The sequence below is a fragment of the Chrysoperla carnea genome, chromosome X (assembly GCF_905475395.1).
Source record: "Chrysoperla carnea chromosome X, inChrCarn1.1, whole genome shotgun sequence".
NCBI classification, from domain to species: Eukaryota; Metazoa; Arthropoda; class Insecta; order Neuroptera; family Chrysopidae; genus Chrysoperla; species Chrysoperla carnea.
This window is the reverse complement of record NC_058342.1, coordinates 22,790,856-22,815,402: the sequence shown is the minus strand read 5'-3', so window position 1 is coordinate 22,815,402 and position 24,547 is coordinate 22,790,856. Positions and strand designations below refer to the sequence as shown.

Sequence of the window (24,547 nt, the reverse complement as noted above, 5' to 3'; positions counted from 1 at the left end):
CTCTAAGTTATATATTACATTTCTTTGATTATTTTTACAATTGGTTTATTGAATTATTGTTCATATAAACATTTTTATATTATCTTGATCAATTCTAAATGTGAAACTTTGTGAAAATGTATCATCTAACTGTAACCGCTTACCCACAGGTATATATTTTAAACATATTTGTTGTGTGCGTAGTCATGGTAGGGACAATCAAATCGATGCCAGCGCTTCTAATGAAAAATTTTGGCGATAAAGGACGCTGTTATGAGTAATTTGCAGTTCTTTACATGTTAATGTTATAGAAAATGTCAAATTAAAATTATTGAAAAACACTAATTAATTAAACTTAATGCATTAAAAATTGTGAAAATAAGAAATCAAATTGCACAAATATTATTTTTTAAATGTAAATTATCATAATTATTTATTTAAATTTGTGAGACAATAATATTAAATTTTCAATGTAAGTCATAAATGCAATGCATGCAATTATATATGCATCCATACAATTCTATAATTAAAGTAGTGTATCGTTGTTATGGAAACGAAACTCGCGCACGGTGCGAATAAGAACAAGTAATATTTGAGAGTTACTATAATTCGGTTAGTTTTTCTCTAAATTTTGAACTTTTTGCGAAAAATCCCGATTATATACTGATCATGCTTGCCTTTAAACAGAATTTAACGGATTATTTAAATCATTCTAACGAATCCAAACCAATTCCAATCCCTATATACTTTATATGTTTCTTTATACAAGTCACTTATACTGCAGGAATTATTGCAACTTATTTTAAATCAAAATATATTTTCATTTATGTTCATTGATAATATGTTTCAAACAATCAGTCGTAAAAATTTGCAAAAAATCCTTCAATATTTTTAAATGAAATTGAAATTGAAATGTAAAAAGTTCCAGGTCAACTATTAAAGATTAATTCATTGTATTATTTATTTATTTTGTTGTATCAAAAACAAATTCATTGACTCAATTCAATTTTAGTGGACTCAACTCCACCATAAACTTAACTTCAATTCCTTCGCGTAATTGGTTTAAAAGAAGTTACATAGTTACTTTTATTCCAACAGACTTGTGTGAATTATAACTCCATTGACTCAACTTCGAATTTGTCAACTCCGAGTTGTCACGATTTCATAAATTTTTCACTGTACTGATTATTTTTTATGAAATTGATAAATTTTTTTTGCATTATACCGTATTTCACAAAACAAAAAATCACAAAAGCATATTCACATGATTTCATAAACGAGATATGAATGAAAAATTTTTGAAATAACAAACAGCTCACATCCTACGCATTATGATACAAAATAAACATACATTTGCAATAATATCAATAGTATGTATAGTAAAAATCAGCTAAAATGACGTAAACAACGAATCGGTAGCAACAATAAATTGATACTTGACTGGTAATGATTGAATTCATATATAGGGAAGAGTAACTATAATCATACCCTTAATAACTTCAGTTAGTGCATCAATATTCTTTCAATTTTCTTGATTTAATCAAACGATCAAGTAGTTTATTTATTTATACGATCCAGAGAAAAACATTTATTTATATTCATTTATCTTTAATGTTTTCGCTGTTTACTAAAATGGATTAAGGTAGTACCAGCATGAAATCACTTTTCGACAGATTTGGCCGAATTTTTTTTCTCGGGTTTATAATAGCTTTATTTATGAATTCCTAAAATTTCATAATTTTTGACCGTTTAGATCGCGAGATATTTAAAGACAAAGTTCGCGATTTTGAGGGTCATGTCCCATTTAAAGCATGTAAAATGTCCGGTCTCTCCAACTATTTTTTATGATATTATTATATATTGAAGAAAAAGTAGAAAAAAATGTTTATACAATACAATTCTAAAAAAAAAATTTAGAAATTAATTTTCACTTTCGAGATATTAATTTTGACGTAAATTGATCGAAATTGGGACGTTGGCATAATTATTTCCCATTTTAAACGGTCAAAATTTCTGAAACTTTGGGAATTAATAGTAAGCATTATTAAATTCTTAAATTTAATTTTTCGTTAAATTCTGTCGAAAAAAAAATTGTACCATTGCTTTAACATAGAAACTGCAAATACCATGCTGGAACATCCTTAAATAATATCATTTTCGTAAATTATACTTAGCTGACTCCTCACGCCGGTATTTTCCAAAACGAACTCAGTGATCTTCAAAAGTAGTGTTTCACGAGGTACGAGGCGAAGGCTAGGTTTTTTTCTCGCATCGACTCGGCTTCGGCCTCAGTAAAATGTTCAATACCTCGAACTTCTTCGATCTTTGGTTAGTAAAAAACTTGTTATAATCATATCATAATATGGTTAGAAAAAAACTTGTTAGAAAATAATTGTGTTTAAACCACGGAATATAAGTGGCTTATTCTCTAAATTTTTCTGATTCCTGGAATGAAACCATTAAATTCAAAAAGAAATTTGTAACAAAATAAAAGTATCAAGCACAGTCGTGTATACGACTGTGGTATCTAGATCAAATTCTCTCTTTCTGTCTTATTATTTCTCTGTTTCTTTGTCTCTTTTTATTACAAAATCTCAATACTAAAATGGTATTATCTTTTGAATGAGATATTTGAGATATTGATATTATGAGATTATGAGAACTTAACTATTAATATTTATGAAATTAAAAAAAAATATATATATTCTTAAAGAAGAGGAAATTTCCAATAAAAAACTCCCACCCTCGGAAGTCTGTTTCCATTATTTAAAATTTTAATATACTTAACAAGATCACGTCAAAAGAGTTTAAAATTTTTTCATACTTTGTTTATAATAATTTTTTTAAGTAAAATGCATAATTTTTTATTTTTCAATAATTAATTTATTTATTATAAACAAAGCATTTAAATTTTGTAAAAACTTTTGACTTGATTTTGTTAAGTATATATATAAGAAAAACTCCACGAAGCCAAACAATTTATGCCAATTATTTAAAAAATTTGACGTGACTCATTTTTGTCTCTACTTTAACAATATAAAAATGACGAAGATCTATTTTAAGCGTTAAATTAAAATTATAAATAAAGGAAATAGAGATACTTGGGTTATCCACCGACAACCTGCACTTTTAGACAAAAATTTTCCGTGAGAAAATAAAGCATGCTCAAAGGCGGATCATCCCGGGGCTATATCGCTTTATGATTGTACTATCAAATATAACATAATTGTGTAATTCGTTCTATGTCGCTTTAATCGCCTTTGACTCTATATCTAATATGTATAATGTATATAATCAAGTGATATTGATTTAATTCCACTTTCAAATACAATATACAGCCTCAAATGTTATGCATTGATTACTCATATTCGTGAACTCATGTAGAAGTTGATTGTGTATCTGCCATTAAAATGCAAACTAACTCAACCCTAACATGGCTTTAGGTTAAAATGTATAATATTTTCCGAAAATATGCCTTGAAACATGCATAATTATCTGCCTATGTATGCACGAATTTAGAAAAATTATAATGGCAATCTCTATCTCTATCTCTATATATTATAAATGCGAAAGTAAACATGTTTGTTTGTTTGTTGCACTTTCACGCTAAAACTAGCGAATGGTTTTTAATGAAACTGTACAGCAATATAGCTTATACTTCAGAATAACACATGAGATATAGATATATTAGTAAAAAAATTTAAAAAATTTAAAAATTAACTTAATTTGACATTACCATAAATTACAGATTTCTGTAAAAGTATCCATTTGACATTATCATAAATTACAGATTTCTGTAATTTTCACGTCCATCTTTTCTGATTTACTCAATGAATAATTACGACTATTATACATTTAAAAAAATAGAACAATATACATATATTTTACCTGTGTAAAACAATCCTTACCATCATTTCGAGTGTTATAGAAAGGGAGAAGCGAGAGCAATCTTTATCAATCTTTACTTTCAAACCCAGCGAAGCGAGTGGGTAGTATGACAGTATCGAAGCTATACCACTCTCTAGTCAAATCAACGAAAATTTAAGGAGATATGCAAGGATTGAATAATACTAAGTATTTCAATAAAACTTTATATAATCATTATTTGATTAACAAAGTTTATAAATATCACAAAAAATTCCTAGGTCATCGGGCTTTTTATTATTATTTTATCGTTCCAAGTTTGTTAAAAAAATGATGAATCAAAAAATCTAGAGAGCGTGATAAAACTATTTAAAATATTTAGAAAATCTTGGTAGTTCATAATAATACCATAAAAATATAAGGTTGTAGATGATATAAAAACAAAATTTTAATTTAATTATGAGTTCATCGAAGATCCATCATTTGATAAACAGAGACGACTTTAGTAAGAGTATTGATGATTGAAGAGCGATATCTATATAATCAAATTTATAAGCATCCCTTGCACACAATATATTATATATTTTTGTAGTTGCGTGGTATTGTAAAGCTAAAAATAACACAATACTTGACTACAAAGCATGTACTTGGTTTATATGTATGTACCGTGCAATAAATCAAAACTTCTTTACAATACTGTAGGTTAACAATCATATTAATTTTTAATCTATTATATAGTTTTTCCCATAATATGTGATTATAATTTATAAAAATAATTTCTAAGTTGAATAATTTATATTTTTAAAGTAGTTCGGCTGTTTTAGCAAGTACGGTGAATGCTCATTTTTTTTCTTTGCGTTAAATGATAGTTCAAAACCCCTTGATCACAATAAACACAGTTTTGGAGCCTATTTCGGGGCAAAATTGTGCGTTATTTCCTTTTAAAATTGTGATTTTTAACACAGTACTTTATGGAAGAACTCACAATAATGTTAATTGTACAAAAATTAATCGGTGATTGAAAAGCTTCAAAAAAGTTACAAATTTGGAACTAAACTTAGTATACCTTGATATATATTACATATATACATGGTATAATTACGAGTGCTGCTATCTTACACTGTCTAAATAGATGGTTCAACAAATAATTCAATAAATTTTTTCTATTCACTTCATCATTAATGGGGGACTCATCAAAAATTTGAAACAAATATACATTTGATTTCATAATAAAACAAGTGAAAACAAACAATTGATTGAGTTAACAGTTATCTTTAGCACAAGATATTTAGCACAATCGTTTATTTTTTTGACGTCACGTAAGTAAAGAAAGGTATCCATTCTTAGATAGCCACACATTCATAACTGATATTCTCATATAATACATACTATACAATTTGCATCTAATTTGTGCCCTCCTGGGTAAATAATGATGTCTAAAAAAAAATGTTTCAAACAAAAGTGGTTTATTTTTTTATAAAGAACATTTTTTACACTTAAACTTTTGTTCTATTTCTAACGGTTTATAACATGGGTCCTACAGACCCAAGACCCAATTGACATATGTTGCTCATTTACAAACTCGACTTTTTATGTCCTGAATACGCCGTAAAAATTTCAGCTTGATTTTTCAGGCGGGCAGGCGGACAGACAGACAACCAAAAAATGGACTAATTAAGTGATTCTATGAACACCTATACCAAGATCTATACCAAGATTTTGTTCGTAGCATCAATATTTTTAAGCGTTTCAAACTTGGGACTAAATTTAATATACTATGATATATTATATATACTTAATATACTATGATATATTATATATATATATGGTATAAATATGAAATTTGTACCATTTATATAAGCGGTGTGAACCTGTTTGGGTATAATATATACAGAAACATATTGATAGTATTATACGAGAAGATGTTACGCATAATTGAGTCACTTACGTATAATAGAAGTGACGCAGTTGGTTACGTTCTAGATCGGATAATTAAACGAGTCGGGTTAGATTTCTGGCTCCTGTTTTTTGTGTATCTTTCTATTGTTTTTTTAATGAATTAGCGTAACGTGCGATAATATATTGAAGTGTACAGTCTCGCCTTCATATGTTATGTAATATAATGTGTTAATATGGAAAAAGCAATTAAAAATACCATGTATAAGACACTTGTCGTGGGACCCCCGTTAGAATCGAAATTCTTTACGAAACCTAATTTATACGTTAAATAAACACTTATATATATACAATTTTATTAACTTACTTTTCTAAATTTGTACTAAACATATAATCTATTTTTTATCACTTAAATAAAGATATAAACTAATTAGTTATAATAATTAATTAAATAATTAACGTTTGTAAATTGTTCTTCGTTTGATAGCTAACATAATAGTAATGAATTTCCATGGATATGGTACACACACACAGCAACGATTAGCATGAAAACAAAAAATCACTGATGTAATAATCTAAATCAAGACATTCAAGACTGTCACATGATGGGAGATCATTTTACCTACTATAACTTTAAACACGAAATAGAGATCATTTTAACGTATATAAAGGGGATCATTTTACCCGCAACGACGTATTTGAATATCATCATAAAACTGACCTTAAAATTTATTACTCGTTTATCAAAATGTACCAAAAAATATTACTAAAAACGAACAGAAGGCGCGAGTTAAACAACCAGTCGGCGAAAACTAACACAAAAAAAGAAATTTTACGATGAAATTTTAATAATTTTGCTAAGAAAAACAAAATAGCTTATACATCGCCATAAGTCTTTGTTGAACAATTGATTTGATCATGTGGAACCCATCTATCGATAAATATACTGCATAGCGTTAACAAAAATATTCACTTGTTTATTATGAATTCTAAATCAACCTGTATTTATTGATAATTTTCATTGAAATAATTAAAAATATCCATTTCAATTGAATAATATTTTGGTACAGGTATACGTTACCTTATTTGTTGATAATTTTCTAAATAATAATAAACAATTTTGAAAACTATTCAAAATGAACAGCTCATTATAATAAATTAGAATAAACTCGACAACAAAATTAGCGTGATATATATTTGTATCAAAATTTTACTGAACTTTAAGAAAGCACGAGCAATTTTGAAACTTTCAGTAAAGGCTTCTTTTTATTATACCATGTATATGAAATACACAAGGTATACTAAGTTTAGTCCCAAGTTTGTAACGCTTAAAAATATTGATGCTATGAACAAAATTTTGGTATAAGTCTTTATAAAATCACCTAATTAATCCATTTTCGGTTGTCTGTCTTTATTGAAACATCGATTTTTGCCGAAAATGCGAAAGATAAGGATCAATCAAAATGTACAAATCTGTTGGAAATTTTATAACTTAACAATTTTGATTCAAAGTCTTCTTCCTAAAATGCATAACTTAAAAAAAAAAAATTAAAAAAAAAAAAAAAAACAAACAAAAAACAAAAAATTAAAGCACGGAAAATATGAAAGATGAGAAAAAGTTTATACATAAAAATCGATCCGAAATTTTACGCCTAATACCTTTGGATTGAATTATTTTTCTAACATGCATAGTCTTTGAGTAAATTGCAAAAAATTGTAGAAAAATCACTTTTTTTTCTGCGCATATGAAAATTTTTATTCTACAGGTGCAAAGCTGTAGAGTTAGTATTGGCATTGCTGTATGCAAAACTTCAGTAAATTATATGAAATTTCATGTAACTTGATGAGACCAAAAAGTAAGGTCGTATTTTAACTTCTAAAAAATTGCATAATAAGTGTCAATAGCTTGATCCGAGTTGATTTCCGCTTTCGTAGTTACCGTAGCCCGTGGCTAAAAAGAACAAACAACATATTTCGTAGAAAAGTGGTGAAAAAAATCAAAAATTCTTAAATTAATATTAGAAGAAAATGTATTAAATATAGTAATTATATGTCTAGAGTATGAGAAGACTAACTAACATATTGGCTTAATAAACTTAGTTTTTTGTCTAGCGTGTTTGTCCTAAGCGGTACATTTTTAGACCGTGAGTATATTTTTCTACAAACTTAGACATGATAAGCTTGAAAATGAAGGGTGAATTATGGAATTTGATAAAGAAACAAGTGAAAAAAAAACAATTGACTGAGTTAATTGTTGAAATACATAGACAGTGTTGATGACGCAATCGATTGTTTTTTGACGTCACGTAAATAGAAAAAGGTATCCACTTTTAAATAGCCACACACATATAACTAATATTCCCATTTTAATACATACTCCATTTGCACCTAATTAGCGCCCTCGTGGGTAAACAGTGATGTTCACAAAAAAGTGTTTCAAATAAAAGTTGTTTATTTTGTTATAAGGAACATTTTTTACAATGAAACTTTCGTTCTATCTCTAACGGTTTACAAGATGGGTCCTACGGATCCAAGACCTAATTGACCTATGTTGCTCATTTACGAACTCGACCTCACTTTTTATGTCCTGAGTGCGTTACAAAAATTTCATCTTGATATCTCTTTTTTTTTTTAGTTATCGTGTTGACAGACAGGCGGACAGACGGATAGACAACCGGAAATAGACTAATTAGGTAATTCTATGAACACCTATGCCAAAATTTTATAATAAGGAAGATAAGGGTGGGACAGAAATAAACTTGCTAGAGTAATAATATATAATATGATCGTGGTAACGAAGCAAAATAAACAGACTTGTTTTTCAGAACTGCTACGATTGCCCTGACGCATTAGACTAAACCCTCAAGCGCCTTGTTACCTCCGGTATGCTTTTAGCATTCGTGTTATTAACCTCAAGCCTATCTTGCGAAAAAAAACAACTTTATTCAATTTTCTTCTTCAAAAAAGTATTTAAGTTTCAATTTTTTTGCATTGCGTGAAGAGCGATTACCTATGAAAATTTTAGAAGATAAAACCTAAAAAGAAAAGGAGAAATTTAAACTGTTCTAAATCTAAACAAGACTTCAAGCTTTTAAATAAATGTACACAATTTTGAAATACGTGAAGTTTTAGTTTTTGAAATGCGTGCGTTACGATTAATGAAATTTGAATGAAACAACTGTCGCGTAAATGTTGACATCGAGTGTAATTTTAAAAATATTTTACATTATTCTGATTTTATAAAATTTGATATTTCGTTTGAATAAATAGTTTTTTCCGATAATTATACATTCATTAATTTCCATATAATATTTCAAAGAGGACATTAATTATGAAACGTTTGAACTTCAATTCATTAAAATTGTAAGTTTTTTCAAATATTCACTTTGTTGAAGTATAGAACCTCATCGCTAAAATCATATTACCTCTTCATTATAGTTATTTTTATTAAAAAAATGATTTTTTATTGAATTTCCATTTCTCTTTGAAATATTGAAAATAGTGACTATTCACTATTTGCTAAAGAGAAGTTGCAAATAGTAAATAGCAACATCTCATTAGCAAATAGTGAATAGTTCTTTTCCAGTTTTTGAAAACATAATATATCCTACATAATGGCTGTTAGGGAGTTGCAAAATTGATATCTCCATATTCTTAACATTAATCTAACCTAGAGATATCGATTTTCATACTCAATTTGGAAATATTACATATGTTCAAAGCAAAAAAAAAAACAAGTGAAAACAAACAATTGACTGAGTTAATTGTTGAAATACAATGACGCAATTGTTTGTTTTTTGACGTCACGTAAATAAAGAAAGATTTCCACTCTTATATAACCGAATTATTGTAACTCTCAAATATTACTTGTTCTTATTCGCACCGTGCGCGAGTTTCGTTTCCATGACAACGATACATTACTTTAATTATAGAATTGTATGGATGCATATATAACTGTATGCATTGCATTTATGACTTACATTGAAAATTTAATATTATTGCCTCACAAATTTAAATAAATAATTATGATAATTTACATTTGAAAAATAATATTTGTGCAATTTGATTTCTTATTTTCACAATTTTTAATGCATTAAGTTTAATTAATTAGTGTTTTTCAATAATTTTAATTTGACATTTTCTATAACATTAACATGTAAAGAACTGCAAATTAGTCATAACAGCGTCCTTTATCGCCGAAATTTTTCATTAGAAGCGCTGGCATCGATTTGATTGACCCTACCATGACTACGCACACAACAAATATGTTTAAAATATATACCTGTGGGTAAGCGGTTACAGTTAGATGATACATTTTCACAAAGTTTCACATTTAGAATAGATCAAGATAATATAAAAATGTTTATATGAACAATAATTCAATAAACCAATTGTAAAAATAATCAAAGAAATGGAATATAGAACTTAGAGAGTTGATATTCAAATCGAATCGAACTAACGGTTGCATAAACAATTTTTTTATATTGTTGCAAAAGTAAACAATTTTAATTGACAATTATTTCTTCAATTGAACCAATTTTTTTTTTAAAAATCAATAATAATAATAATCAAACTATATTAAGAATTATTAGGATGAACTTCTATAATGATATTTTTCAATTCCTTACGGAATTGATAATATTGACCTGTCAACTGCGTCAGCGAATTGAGTAAGCCTCTATGCGGGATTCGCCGTATAGGGGCTCAATGCCAACTCCGCTTCGCAGTTGAGGCAACAGAAAATCATTTGAATCGAAATATCTTTTTCCTAATGAACTTATGGATACTGTCCAAAGATTCAATAATCCAAAAGTACATTTTCCATTTTTGTTTAAATTGTAGAGCGTTATTAATCGTTTTTCTTTTTTCAATATCTTAATTTTTATAATCCTTAACTTTTATTAACTTTTAAAATTCTATTTTAAAAAATCGTTTCAATTAATTTCAGGAATGGAACGACATGAATTTACGATGGAACACATCAGAGTATGGAGGTGTCCGAGATTTACGTATACCTCCGCATCGATTATGGAAACCAGATGTACTTATGTATAACAGGTAAATTAATTTATATTCACCATGTATATAATTTCTTTAATTTCTTTAATTTAGTTTTTTTATTTTTCTTTAAAATCTTGTGTACACTTTAATGACACTTCGTGTACACATAGGCGGTAGCCGAAAGCGACTGTATAATTACTGAACTGTATGTATATAAATGAAGTCGAATCTCAGGACTGTTTTGAAAGAAACCATTAGTTGTGGTTCATGTATACCTACATTTATAATTTTTCCTAGTTTTACGTGTTAGAAAATACTACTTGTCTATTTTAAAAGAATCGTATGATATTTATGAGACTAATAATATGGCAACTAATGATGACCGATTTTAAGAAAAGAAATCGATTTTCTAAATAATTAATTGATTAATTGAATTCATACTAGGTTTTTGGTAGTACATACTATAATACAATTTAAAACAATAAAAAATAATTTTATTATTGGTGTATCGTGTATGACTAAAATTTTTTTTATTTTATCTCAAAATTTTTCGAACTTTTTTAAAAAATTTGTACTTTTTTCAATATAATTACAACATTATATTTTCAAATAATTTAACGTTATGAAAATTATTAGTAAATAATAAACAAAATACTTTATATAAATAAAAATCTGGTATTTACCAAATTAATTGTGCAAAATGTTCCGTTAAATGTTCGTCTATTCGACTAAAAAACATTGGCGCAACAGCTTTTTCAGACCATTGCATTCTAAGTGCGCATAATTTTGATGAATGATTCAAAATTTTACACACATGCGAGAAAGGAAAGCTTATGAACGTTTTAGAAGGGTTAAAAATTTGGAAAAATTCAAAAACAATGTGTAACGATAAAAAGGATGTGTTACGAACTAATATTTTGAGTCTAAATTTCAAATAATTTTCTTTAAATTTTCATTTCAGTTTCCAAGGTAATCATACAAACATCAAAAAATTTTATAAAACCATGGTATTTATTTTGTTATATTTATTACAAACAAATTTTGTATAAATAAGATTGAATCTCTTGAGAATGAACGCAAGTTCGAAAAATTTTCAGATAATATAATAAAACTTGCTGTCATACACCAATAATAAAAGCTCTAAAATTTATTAAATTGTTTTAAATGTGTTTAAAATCTTTTGAATGAATCTGGAATATTCTGAATGGCTTTAGAAATTTAGAAATGATTTTGAAAGCCCTAAATTGTATTTGTGTGCTTTAAATAAGTTGGAAATAATACGAATTGGTCTAGGATATTCTGGATTATTCTAGAAACTTGAAGAATGATATTCAAGTCTCTAGAATATTCTGGATTGCTTTAAAAATCTGGAGAATGATATATTTAATCTAACATTTCTTAATATTTCTGAAAAAACTGGACTGCTTAAAAATTTAAAGAATAATGCAAGCCTAAATGAATCTGTTTATTTTAAGTTGAACTATTCATGGTAGGGCGTTGCACAAACCTTTTTGGGACACCCTGTAGATTATGACTAAAGGCTAGTTTATATTATTATGAATTTGCAATGCAAATTTATATTGATTGGCGATTAATTAAAATGGTGGAATATATTTATAATTTTTTCATTGGAAATGTTTTTTGCATATTTTAAAACAATTAATGAAATTAAAATAGTGTGGGCAAATTTATTCTATGTTAAAGTCTAAAATGAAAATTGTAAACAATTTTAAGAAAAATATGCAAATGTGTAAATCAATGTCAATTTTTTCATGGAATTTTCCTTTTTCGATGAAAATCAAATTATATACGTTTATACAGCATGTTCAATTCAATGCAATATTTATTCATTCTTTTATTATCGATACATAGGTTAGGTTAGGTTATATTGGCTGTCCACAAAGGACACACTTAGGCTACATAGCCCATTGTGATACCATATATGTGCTGTACCTCCTTTCCGCTGGTTTTTCATTTATCAACTCCTCAATTTCAAAGGCTGAGTGCACATCCTTCATGCATATACATGCACTACACCAGCCCATCACAACTATTAATTAAATTAATTTTCGTTGGAATCGAATCTGTTACCCTATGCATATCGCGGACGGAATTGGCTTCGCCTTAACCAACAGAGCTACCAGGGTTGACATACTTGGCGCAAAAGCGAATGGAATGTACGTTCAGTGCTCAATAAATTGATTTAAAATAATTTCTAGGGATTAGAGTAGAGTAGAGCACAAAATTCGAGGGTTGGGGTGTTTAAACTATAGTTTCAGGGACCCTACAAGGATTGTGCCCACTGCCTTAAATCCTAACCTTACCTAACCTATCAATACATACTCTCTACAGAACATGTCAAAATCATAGGATAGATCAAAAAAAAGAAACGATATACCAGAAGAGAATGGCTGGCTTTGTTTGCAACAATCTCAGAATTTACCTTTGTGAAATCTTATTGGAAAACCACAAAAACTGTCAGTATTTTTTAGACCAAATATAATTTTAATACTTTTTTTTTTGCAAATGAAAGATTTTTTAGCTATTAGATTCCCATACTATTATTCTAAACGGCATTATCGAGTAGAAAATGAATAATAAATAAGCAACAAGGAGTTATTACATGAATTCTTTTTTCATTACTTTAATTTGAAAAAAAACTTTATTTACTCGTCCAAAAAACGAGTCTATGTGAGCTTTCCAAAGGTTATGTTAGGTTATAGTGGCTGTCCTGGGATGGGAAACACTTAGACTATAGAGTCCGTTGTGATACCGAAAAAAGGGTTGGCCCATCCCCGACCACTACTCCATGGACCATTTGGAGCTGTTTAAGAACAGCAGGAGTGCTTTGACGACGGCGGACTTTAGGTTGGAGAGGTCGCAAAAGAGAGGGTAGCTCAAGTAAGTCCATCTCCTCATGACAAGAGCTGGGTAGTGACAGAGATGATGAGACATTGTCTCCTCCTCCTCACCACTTTGGCAGCTCCTGCAGTAGTCGTGATACACTGTCAGACCCAACAAGTGTCCTGTAATAGCCGCAACAACTTTGCAAATAGAGTGATATCCGATCTTCGAAACGTCTACGATTCTACTCAGGCCATATCTGTCTTGTAGTGCCACAAGTACGTTCCTCCCTCCATCTACGATTGGCGTTTTATAAGATATCCTCTTTGAGGAGCAACTTGCAGTTCGCAAATGGAACTTCCGGATATTTATGCCCCTTTATAAGGATATATATGTTTTAGGATAAGTAAGATAGGAAAAAATGTTCCAACCCAAAGTCATTATAAATCAACATAGGCTCAAAACTGGAAAGACTTTTAAAAAAAATTTAAATTAAAAAATTTTTTTATGAAGTTTTTTTGGAAACCGTAATTTTAACCTTTAAAAAGGACCTTTTCGGTACTGGATACGAACAAAGCCAACAACAAAGTTAAAAAATTGAAATTTACTAGGTTTTATTTTCTTAGTTTCATATTTATGTTTAGATAAAGATAAATAAAAGACTAAAGTGACGAGCCGGAAACCCAATTTGTCAAAGTTACCAACATATCTTTCCATCGAGTAAGTACTCATCTGCAAACGCGAACTCGTCTGTCCAATGTCAGTCTGTATCTAATTCCAACAAAAATAGATAGTCACTCTCAATACCAATGCACATTACATACAACATGGTAAATAATTAAAGGGTGCGATAGACAGAAGGCCTTAAGAGAAGAAATTTAGTAAATTTTATTTTCTAACATTATTTAAAAATTACCAAAAATTGATGTCTCGTTTATGGTTCATGGGGTTCAAAGCCACACGATATTTCTTCTTAGAATTTTAGAATTTTTTCGTGTAGGTAAATCATTCTGATTTTCTTATGCAAAATACTTTGAGCAATCTGTATATATAAACCTATTTTTATGTTATTGACAGAAAAATGTGAAAATTGCATTTTCCTCAAATCATATTTAATTGACATTTTGACATTTATGAAAAATGTAAATTTTTTTGTTGATTTATTTATAACCTAATTTTTCTTTTTAATACATTTTATAAATATAAAATAATGTTATTTGAAAACAACTTCATTCAAAATTTTCTTCTTTTTTGTTATTGGAAAATACAGTCAAATTCGGTTACAAAATTATCGTTTATGACGATGAATCGGTTATAACGACGAATTGACAAGGTCCAAAGTGAATCTAATAGGCGGTGGAACACTACGGGCTTTTTAAAAAATAATGGATACATACTTGAAACTTCGTGAGTGGCGTTCTTTTGACGAGTCTACCAAACTTTCCTCTATATTTTTTTTTTTTTTTCGAAAAGGCTGCTTTTCCAAAAGAGCATGATATTGTCATATTTTAATTATCGTTCTGAAAATACGTAGCAGGGAATTTATCGGGCATTATGACCACTTGATAACATTATTAACTATTAAACAATAAAATATTTTGCCCGACAAAAATACTACGCCATCAAATGAGACATAAAAGGCCCGACAAACTTGTCTCAGTTATAGAGGTATTCCACTTACCCAGTGTCTCAGATATCCAGGTATAAATAAATATCTGTCTCATTTACGGAGGGTTCCATTAATAAAGGTCAGGACGCAGGTTATTTCAGTTATAGAGGTGAAATTATTAAATAAAATAACTAATTATCAATATCATTGCTACTACAAAAATTTTGAATATCGAGTTTTCGCACCATTCCATTGTTGCAAACGATGTCGTTATACTCAATTTTGAATGCATTATTGTTTCATATTTTTCAATAATATTTTCTATAAACGATATTTAGATAAATAATAAATAAGTAAATATTTTCTTAAATAAATACTGTGTCTCAGTTTCTCAAGATTATTTAAAAATGGTAGGTTTTTACGATATGGGTTGCTCTACAAACTAATGAAGAGCTTTGGTGGTGCAGTCCGCCACCAAATTAGCAACGAGTAACATACACAATAAGAGTAATTATATAGTAGTATATAGTAGTCGAAAACGTATTTATAAAATACAAAAAAAATTGATCTAGGAAAATTGGAGCAAAAATAGAAATATATTCTAATTCTGATGTGCATGCAGACATACAGCCTCAGTTTCCTGCATCTTGATTTCGTTTAAACGACCATAAGTAAAAATTTTAAAAATATTTTGACTGTTTAAATAGGTTTTTTATTAGTTATTTTATTCCATAAAATGTCGTGCCGAAATCGGACTCATTTTCGTCTTTATTTTATAGAATAACCCATATATAAGCTAGGTGTTAAGAATTTAACAGTCGGATATCTGGTATAATCGGATATCTGGTATGTAGTATTATCGTTACACCCCCTAAGATATTAGGTACAGATTATTTGCATAACTGAATGCAATTTTAAATACATAATCTCTTAAAGTACCTATTTGATGCAAATGTATTAGGGGTGTTCCTCATAACATAAGTTCATAAGAATATTATACAAATATTAAACCGTAGATTTTATTTATATAACATACCTACATTTATTAATGGTATTTTATATTTTATATAAACTTAAGGTAGTATGGATCGTCAACAGACCAGCTTTTTTTTCAAAATTTTAAACAGCGTACAAAATTTAATACACACATTACCATAATTTATCATAATAATTAAAATGATTTTATAACAAATAATAATACATAAAATTTTATTACAAAAAAAAGAAATAATATTTTGACCATTAATTTGATTAGTTATTGTAGTTATAATTCCTATATTATCGACATATTATTATCTAGAAATCTTCTGGATCATAATGAAAATAATAGATTTGGCAACGTTACAAAGGTTTAAAGCGCCGACTTATCGTTTTTTAAAATTTTCGGAGTCTATTGTCTATGTTATAAAAACAATTTTTTGTGACATATTAATTAAACTTGTCAATCGATGTCAACGACATCTGTTAATGATTTTTAAAGTGATCATACTCATAATGAATCATACGGAAATTACAATGTGAATTATGATTAATCGTTAATATTTTTTTATAATGATCGATAACATGTATTTTTTTTATATTTATAAATTCTTTAAACTTTAAGAACCTTTTTATTGGAGCATTATTATGTGAAAGTTTTTTGGAAATATGAGAATTTTGGTTTTGTATAAAAAAGAATACACGGGATCCCATGGAGTCAATGTAAAAAGTACGATTTTTAATTTTCAATATTTCATTAAAAAAGTCGATAAGGCATCCTCAAACTTGAAAAAAACATCATTTAGATGCTTATCTATAATAAAAGGCTAACTGGTCTAAGTTTATTTTTATATTTTACCCATACTACCTTAAGGTATATATTTATAAAATATACCTACTTGTATCCCAATGTATGACTACGATTGAAATAAATCGAAATTGAAACTGTCACTAAATGTTTATAAGTAATAGTGGTTTTTGCAATATAAAACAGAATGAGTTGAACAGTTCTTACAGTTATTAGTAGGTATATTCCAGATAGGAATCCAGGTAAATTGAAATTTTCTGAATATAGTTATCAAAAACTGTTAAAATCGTTATGCATTAAGTTTGATGATCTTTTAAACGCTGAATTTAATCGAAGTCAGGGGTTAGCAAATTTCTGAGCCAGAAGAGTCAAAAATTTTCAAAATTTTTCTGGCCAATAATAAATAGTACTTGATTTATGCTACAATAAATAGTAACATAAATAAAGTTTTTTGATAAATAAAAAATTTATTCAAGCATACACTGCGCCAAATTCATAAAGGAAAAAAATTTCTACAAAAAATTGTACCTAAATTTCGAACAGCTATATCGCCACGAAAAATCATCGAATTTGGAACCTCAAAAGTTCATTTGAAAACTTGTACTTTCTAGTTTTGGAATCAATTGTTCAAAAATTTCTATCATTTCTTGCCGCTTTGCAAGAAGGGTTGACAGGGTGAAAAATGTTATCCCTAAATTTTATATAAAGTTTAGATGCGTACCAAAAATGATTTTACAACAAAGTTAATATAACCACTCGACAGCTTGTTTATTTTTCTTGGAAATGAGCTAAAAAAAATTCCCGTATGATCATTTCGGACTAAGATATTCGCTTTCTAAACATAATTGACACTTTTGGATTTAAAACTCTGCATCATCTGAAATAATCATTGAACTGAATTTTTTTTCATATCATTCGAAAATTTAATCTGCCTTTTTTTCAACCTTTACATTGTTTTTTAAAAATTTTGACCACTCTCTCAGTTTTAGTTTTTAAACATGTCCAAACAATTTTTTTCCCATATATTAGGCGTTTTTTCACCTGGCCGCAAATTAAAAAAAGGCGTTATCTAAAATTTTATCGCGCTCATGAGAAAACTTGCACTTCCTAGTTTTGGAGCAACAAATTGCTCAAAAATTACCCCTTGTCGTTTTGTACTTATGATTCAAATGGTGAGAAATTCGAGTATCGTTCAGCTCTGTAAATTTTCCCCTCTGCATAAGTACTTTTTAAATCGATCAATTGCATTTAAAGAGATCCAGTATCAACTCCAAATGGCTCCATGTTGATTTTTTGCTAGTTTTTAATGAGCACAATAAAATTTGACATAACGCCTGTTTTTATAAATTGGCTGCCAGGTGAAAAATGCCTAATAATGGAAAAATGATATTTTTGGACATAAGGGCTTAAAAGAAGGCAGATTAAGTTTTCGAATGAGAAGAAAAAAATTTCAGTGCGATGATTATTTCAGATGATACAGAGTTTTTAATCTAGAAGTGTCAATTTTGAAAGTACAAGTTTTCAAATGAGCTTTAGAGTTTCCAAATTCGATAATTTTCGTAGAGATACAGTTGTTTGAAATTTTGTGTAAAATTTTTTTTTTAAATTCATTTGGCGTAGTGTATGAATAAAAAGATTAAATCAAGTACTATTTATTGTTGGCAAGACAAATTTTTGTGACTCTTCAAAAACTTTGAAATTTTGTTAATTGTAATTTTTGACACTTCTGACTAAAAAGCTTGCCGACCCCTGTTCTATATTCTCGATAAAAATATGACTAAAAAATGTTCACTGTCGAAATAAAGTGCAATTATCTAATATTTATTGTGGTTTTAAGAATCAATATTTAATATGTATTAATGGCAAAATGTGTCAATAAGTGTTTATTTATTTAGAGTGGTCTATATAATTATCCAGTTTGAGATGTACAGTTGAAACCGGCTATATCGACATCGTTTATAACAAATCGATCACTACGACGAGTTAGAAAGGTCCTAGCTGTGCAAAGCCTACAAGCCTATCCTCACTTTGAGTGTAACTTCCCTAGTATATTCGTACATGAAATTTTGGTTAATTCTCCCATTCATAATGAAATTTAAGAATCCGAAGATTTCTTAAAGACTACGTTTGTGGACTTAAGTTTTGAGAGAGGATGCGACCGATAAGGGCTGGTGAAAACTTAGGCTCTTCGAAAATTGAAGTGTGTGGCATCTGTTTATATGTTATTTTGTATCTTATGTCGAATAAAATCAATACTGAAACGTACAAATTAACTATTTGTGAAATATAAGAAAAACTCATTTGTAAGAAACATTATCAATATTATAAATTTTACTTCTCTATTCTTAATCAACCTTATACATAGAAGCTGAACCATATTTTTACGAACGTGTTCTATAATTCGCAATGCAAACGAACTTTTGACAATGCAAAATATCATATATCTTCGATACCACAAACTTAAGTTTTTGAAAAGGTTAAGTTTTAGCCATTCTTTCGACTTTCGCGGCCACCGCCCGAAATAAACCTATTTCTACCCTCGCAATTGTTTGGGATGTTTTTGCCTATTTGATGGTGAAAGGTCGAAAAGTGAGTACACTATAACTGTCTGCAAACGAACCAAACCATCACAGCAGAGTCCTTTTGTGAGGAAATCGACGAAATGTACTGAAAATTGTGTCAGTAGCAGCCGGCAATGGTCAACAGAAGAGATCCAATCCTGTTCCGCGATCGTATTTTATCGTATTGGAAAGGTCGAAAAGTGGATACACTATAACTTTCTGAACTGGACCAAACCATCAAAACAGAGTCTTTTTGTGAGGAAACCGACGAAATGTACTAAAAATTCTGTCAGCAGCAGCTCACACTGGTCAACAGAACTTGCTCCACGACAGTGAATAAGTATTCACTGAGATTATACAGTTTAAAATAGACTCAAAAAGACGGACAAAACATGAAAAAAAAAAAAATATATTTACAAATTATTACAGTAGAGTTTCGATAATCGGAACATTCGATAATGTGTAACGTAATAATTAATTTGTTTGGGTCTTCAACAAACAAATAAATTTATTAATTAATAAATACAGTAATCGGGACACTTTTGGTTTGCTTAAAACACAATAGCATCATAATCATCCTTTGTTAAATGCTGTAAGTACAATCTCATTACATGTATACATTCCAATGCCGTTTTGAAAAGCGTTACAATGACTTTTTCCATACAATTTTACTCTCCAAAAATAAAACAGTGAAAAGTAAAACAAATCACTATTTTGTAATGACTATTCACTATTTTCACTATTTCAAACTTAAGGAAGTAGAAATCGAAACATCCCTGATTTTTATTGAGTTCTGATTATCGAGACTCTACCGTATTTTTTAAAGCTCACAAGAAAAATCTCATCTTTAATTTTTCAGAAATTTTCCTGTTCAATTTTGTGTTATTTGTAAAAAGAAAATTTTGGGAACAAATAACACAATAATTCTTTTCCTTAAATTTATTTATTAACAAAAAATCATTTACACGTTGCCAACCTTTAAATCAGAGAGTTGTTTGTTCAAATATCACGTCTTGTATAGGGTCAACGGTCATAGAAAATGTATGGGTTATATTATATTCCATAAAGTATCCTTTTTATCTATCGCATTGAGACTGAATGAGCTATAGGGTCTGATAACAAATACGAATCAGATAGTTTGTTTACATTATATCAAAGAAATTGAACATATTTGAATTAGTAGCAAAAACGAAGCACTAAAAACGGTTACAGTTCGATAAATTGGAACAGTAAGTCGGATTTGAATGCGATTTTCAGCAATCGATTCGTTAGAGCGTCAGGAAATTTTGTGACCTAAATTGATTTATAAGAAATTTAAAATATGCAATTTGCATAAATAATATGCATTTTATAATTGCATTTTAAGTTATCCGTAAATATACTGAATTCACAATTCGGTTAATAGTGATGAAAATAATTCCAAACTTGTTACTCGGTTGGTTTTTGAGATCGCTGAACACAAATATCGCGACAGAATCGGGAACGGGGATACCGTTTACCCTAGGCACCAAAAACCTCAGATACCAAGTCTGAAGCGATATTTGTGTTCAGGGACCCCAGAACCAAGTTTCAATAGTTTCAAGTTTGGAATCATTTTCACCACTATTAACCGAATTGTGAATTCAGTATATTTACGGTTAACTTAAAATGCAATTATAAAATGCATATTAATTATGCAAATTGCATATTTTTAATTTAAGTCACAAAATTTCCTGACGGTCTAATGAATCGAATGCTGAAAACCGAATTCAAATCCGACTTACTGTTCAAATTTTTCGTTTAAAAGTTCATTGCTTCGTTTCTGCGACTAAATTGAGCCCTGTTAAAGAAGTCATGGATATTTTCGAAATATTGTTTTATTTTTTTTTCACAACAATACGCCTAGGTGTAATGTATAGTATAACCTTTTTATATTTTCATATTTGTACAATTTTGTTTGTAAGCTTTTGCAATTTACAATTTGGCAGAATTAACAATGGCACTAGGCAGACAATACCTACCACTATAATGCAATGTTTACAATGTCAACAAAATTTGGTAAAGGTCTTTGTTCAATTTCTTTGAATGAAATAGTACAACTTGGATAGCTTTTACTGGCAGTATGTAAATTCAATTTACAATAATTTATTTATTTATTATTTATCCATATATTGAATATTATCCACTTAAAATAATTAATTAATCTTTAATTATTAAGCTGTAATTATACATACTGTATTATAGTTTTCGATTTATTATGGTTTTTAATTTTGAGAATCACTCGGTAAAAATACAATAAATTTTAGTAATGTGCAAAGGTATAAAAAAAATTAAAGAAACAAAACTATAAATATTCATAAACCTTTATTATTTTAAAAGTAGAAAACAAATTACATGGTTTTAAAAGCTGTACGCGCGCAAAAGTAATTTAATTTTAAAAGTAATTAAAAATTTCAAGGATGGATTGGTGCGCCTCAAGCTTTCACCAATAGTCATGTATAAGAAAATTCTTATGAAACTTATTTTCTACTTCTTAGTACAATAAAAGCTTGTTTCTTAAAAAATATTTTTTATATAAAAAAGCATACTTCGGAAAACCGGTTTTTTGAAGAAAAAACAAAGGATTTTGATATAAAACCAAATAAGAGGATGTAGAGCAAAGCCAAAAAATGATACTAGCTCAAGTCAAATCCGTCCAAAACTTTACGAGAAAATATAGTTTTATCATGAAAAAATCGCGTTTTTCTCGGTTCTGGGCTCACATTGTTTAATTAAATGGTATATTAGTAGCTATTAATGGTACCTTTTTATAAGAAAGTTTTTTAAGATAAGAAAATATACTTGTTTTTCATCGGAAAATCTATTTAAATGGGCGTAATCTCTTTCCACAATATTAACGTGGAAAGCAGAAAATTGAGAAAACTAGATGGTTTTTAATTTAAAAAAATTTGGAAAACGGTTGACCCTGCAGGTCATCCCTGTAACTTCCCGCTAAGTATTGACTCATAACGTGTAAAAAATTTTATCTATTCTGATGTTATATCCACTTGCATTTTATTGTAATTAGATGTGATCTTAGACTAAAATCTGATTAAAACTGATCAAACCGATTACGACCGACTTGGTGGCGATCGATGTAGTTTTTACACGTTGAGAGCTGATTAGTTTTTGAAATCGATCGGTAGTTCTCTGAGCTCAAAAATGAAGATGTTCGATGCTTTTGAGCTTCTAGCTCAAAAATTTCATAGACGTTTGATAAAACACTATTTTTTAAATTTTCAAATCGCGATAACTTTAGAATGAATAAACCGATTTTCACGCGGTTGGTGACATTCGACGCAGTTTTTGAAGTTTCATGAAGAATCTTTAAGTTTCAATTAGGTAGAACAAAAAATTTTGAGGTTATTCCGAAAAAACGCTTTTTTGGGTTTTCTTTCGTCAACGATAACTCACGAACGAATCAACCGATTTTGACCGGACTGGTGGCGATCGACGTGGTTTTTTGATGTTGAGAGCTGATTAGTTTTTGGAATTGATCGATACAGCCGTTTAAAAGTTATTAAAAAAAGACCACTTAAAAAAAAATTTTTTTTGCAGTTTTTTTGAGATTTCTCGAAATCTATCAATCGGTCTCAAAATCTAAGTTTGGTCAAGCCCTTTCGAATGGCACCAACCGCGATCAAATCGGACAAGCCGTTCAAAAGTTATGAGAGGTTTACATACATCCACACACACACACACTCATACATACATACAGCCATACAGACACCCTCGCGGAAGTAGTCAGGGAAGCTTCCTGACACCTTAAAACGTCGAGATCTGATGAAAACTCGATTTTGGCAAAACGGGGTGAAAACAATAACTTGCCTATTTTCTTAGCGGGAAGTTAAAAAATATGACGAGTTTTAAATCGTTATATATGTTTTTTAACATTCTCATCTCAAATTTTAACTTAAAAAAAAGATGAAATCGAAGAAAATTTGTGCAAAATCTTAAAAATTTTTGAAAATACATGAAAATTTTCGGAAAATTGTGATTGCCTAATCGTGTGATATATCTTTTTTGAGTATTTTTCGGTCAATGATGAATTTGATAAGTAAACACAACATAAATCATTTTTTCCCGGGAAATGGGTTTCGATATGTTTTGTAATGTTTATTTTAAATTTTAACTGTTTTTTTTTTTTTCATGTACTGCTGAAATTTATATAAAAAAATTATTCTTTTAGCTGCAACTAAAGTCATACATAATTTTGCTATATTTGTGCTAGCGTTTTCTTAATTTAATATTAATAATCTTCGCTTAAATATTTCAAACAAGAATTTTCAACAGATTTTCCGGGAAAAAATAATTTTTGTTTGTTTAACTTATGAAATTCGTCATCAGCGCCCCAAAAACCGTTTCATGTGTTTTCAAAAATTTTTACCATTTTCCACAAATTTTCAATTTTAAACTCGTTTTTAGTGTGCTAAAAAACATATAAAACTATATAAAACGTGTGATATTATCCTTACATTAAAAAAACCGGTGAATTTTCTCGACTTTGCGCTTTTCACGTTAATACTGTGGAAAACTGACCCAAAAAACAAATAGAAACCCATTTTGCGCGCGCTTTATACGAGTTGACGCGACTTGAGTATAGTAATGTATCTTAACTCGGATCAAAACGTTACACGTAGGAAGTATACATTGATTTTCGGATGAGAAAAAAATATTTTTTTATTTTTTAAAATAGCCAGTTATAGCTTAAAATTGATCAAAACTCGCCGAGATAAAAATAACTTGAAATGGGCCATTTTTAGCGATTGTTTTACTTTAAAATGGCTGTTTATACTTTTTTAAGCGCATTTTTCGCAAAAGTGAAAGCTGTTTATTAGTTAACAAATTTATTATAATTAAAAGCCAACTCGCATTTGTTTTTTTTTAACCAATTGGCTCCTTTTGGTCCAAGGTTTACGAAAAGTACAAACATGTTTAGTCGCATTCACATTTTCAGTGGATGGTCAGTCATTTTCAATCTACGCACTT

At 28.8% G+C, this 24,547-nt stretch overlaps 1 protein-coding gene across 1 annotated transcript in view; it reads left to right on the top strand.

Annotated features, from left to right (window-relative positions):
* The window catches only part of LOC123302696 (neuronal acetylcholine receptor subunit alpha-7), a 128,091-nt gene that overhangs the window by 56,816 nt on the left and 46,728 nt on the right, over positions 1-24,547 (top strand). The window contains exon 4 of the mRNA XM_044885736.1: positions 10,688-10,797. Within this exon, the coding sequence (XP_044741671.1) occupies positions 10,688-10,797 (110 nt within the window). The remainder of the gene's footprint in view (positions 1-10,687; positions 10,798-24,547) is intronic.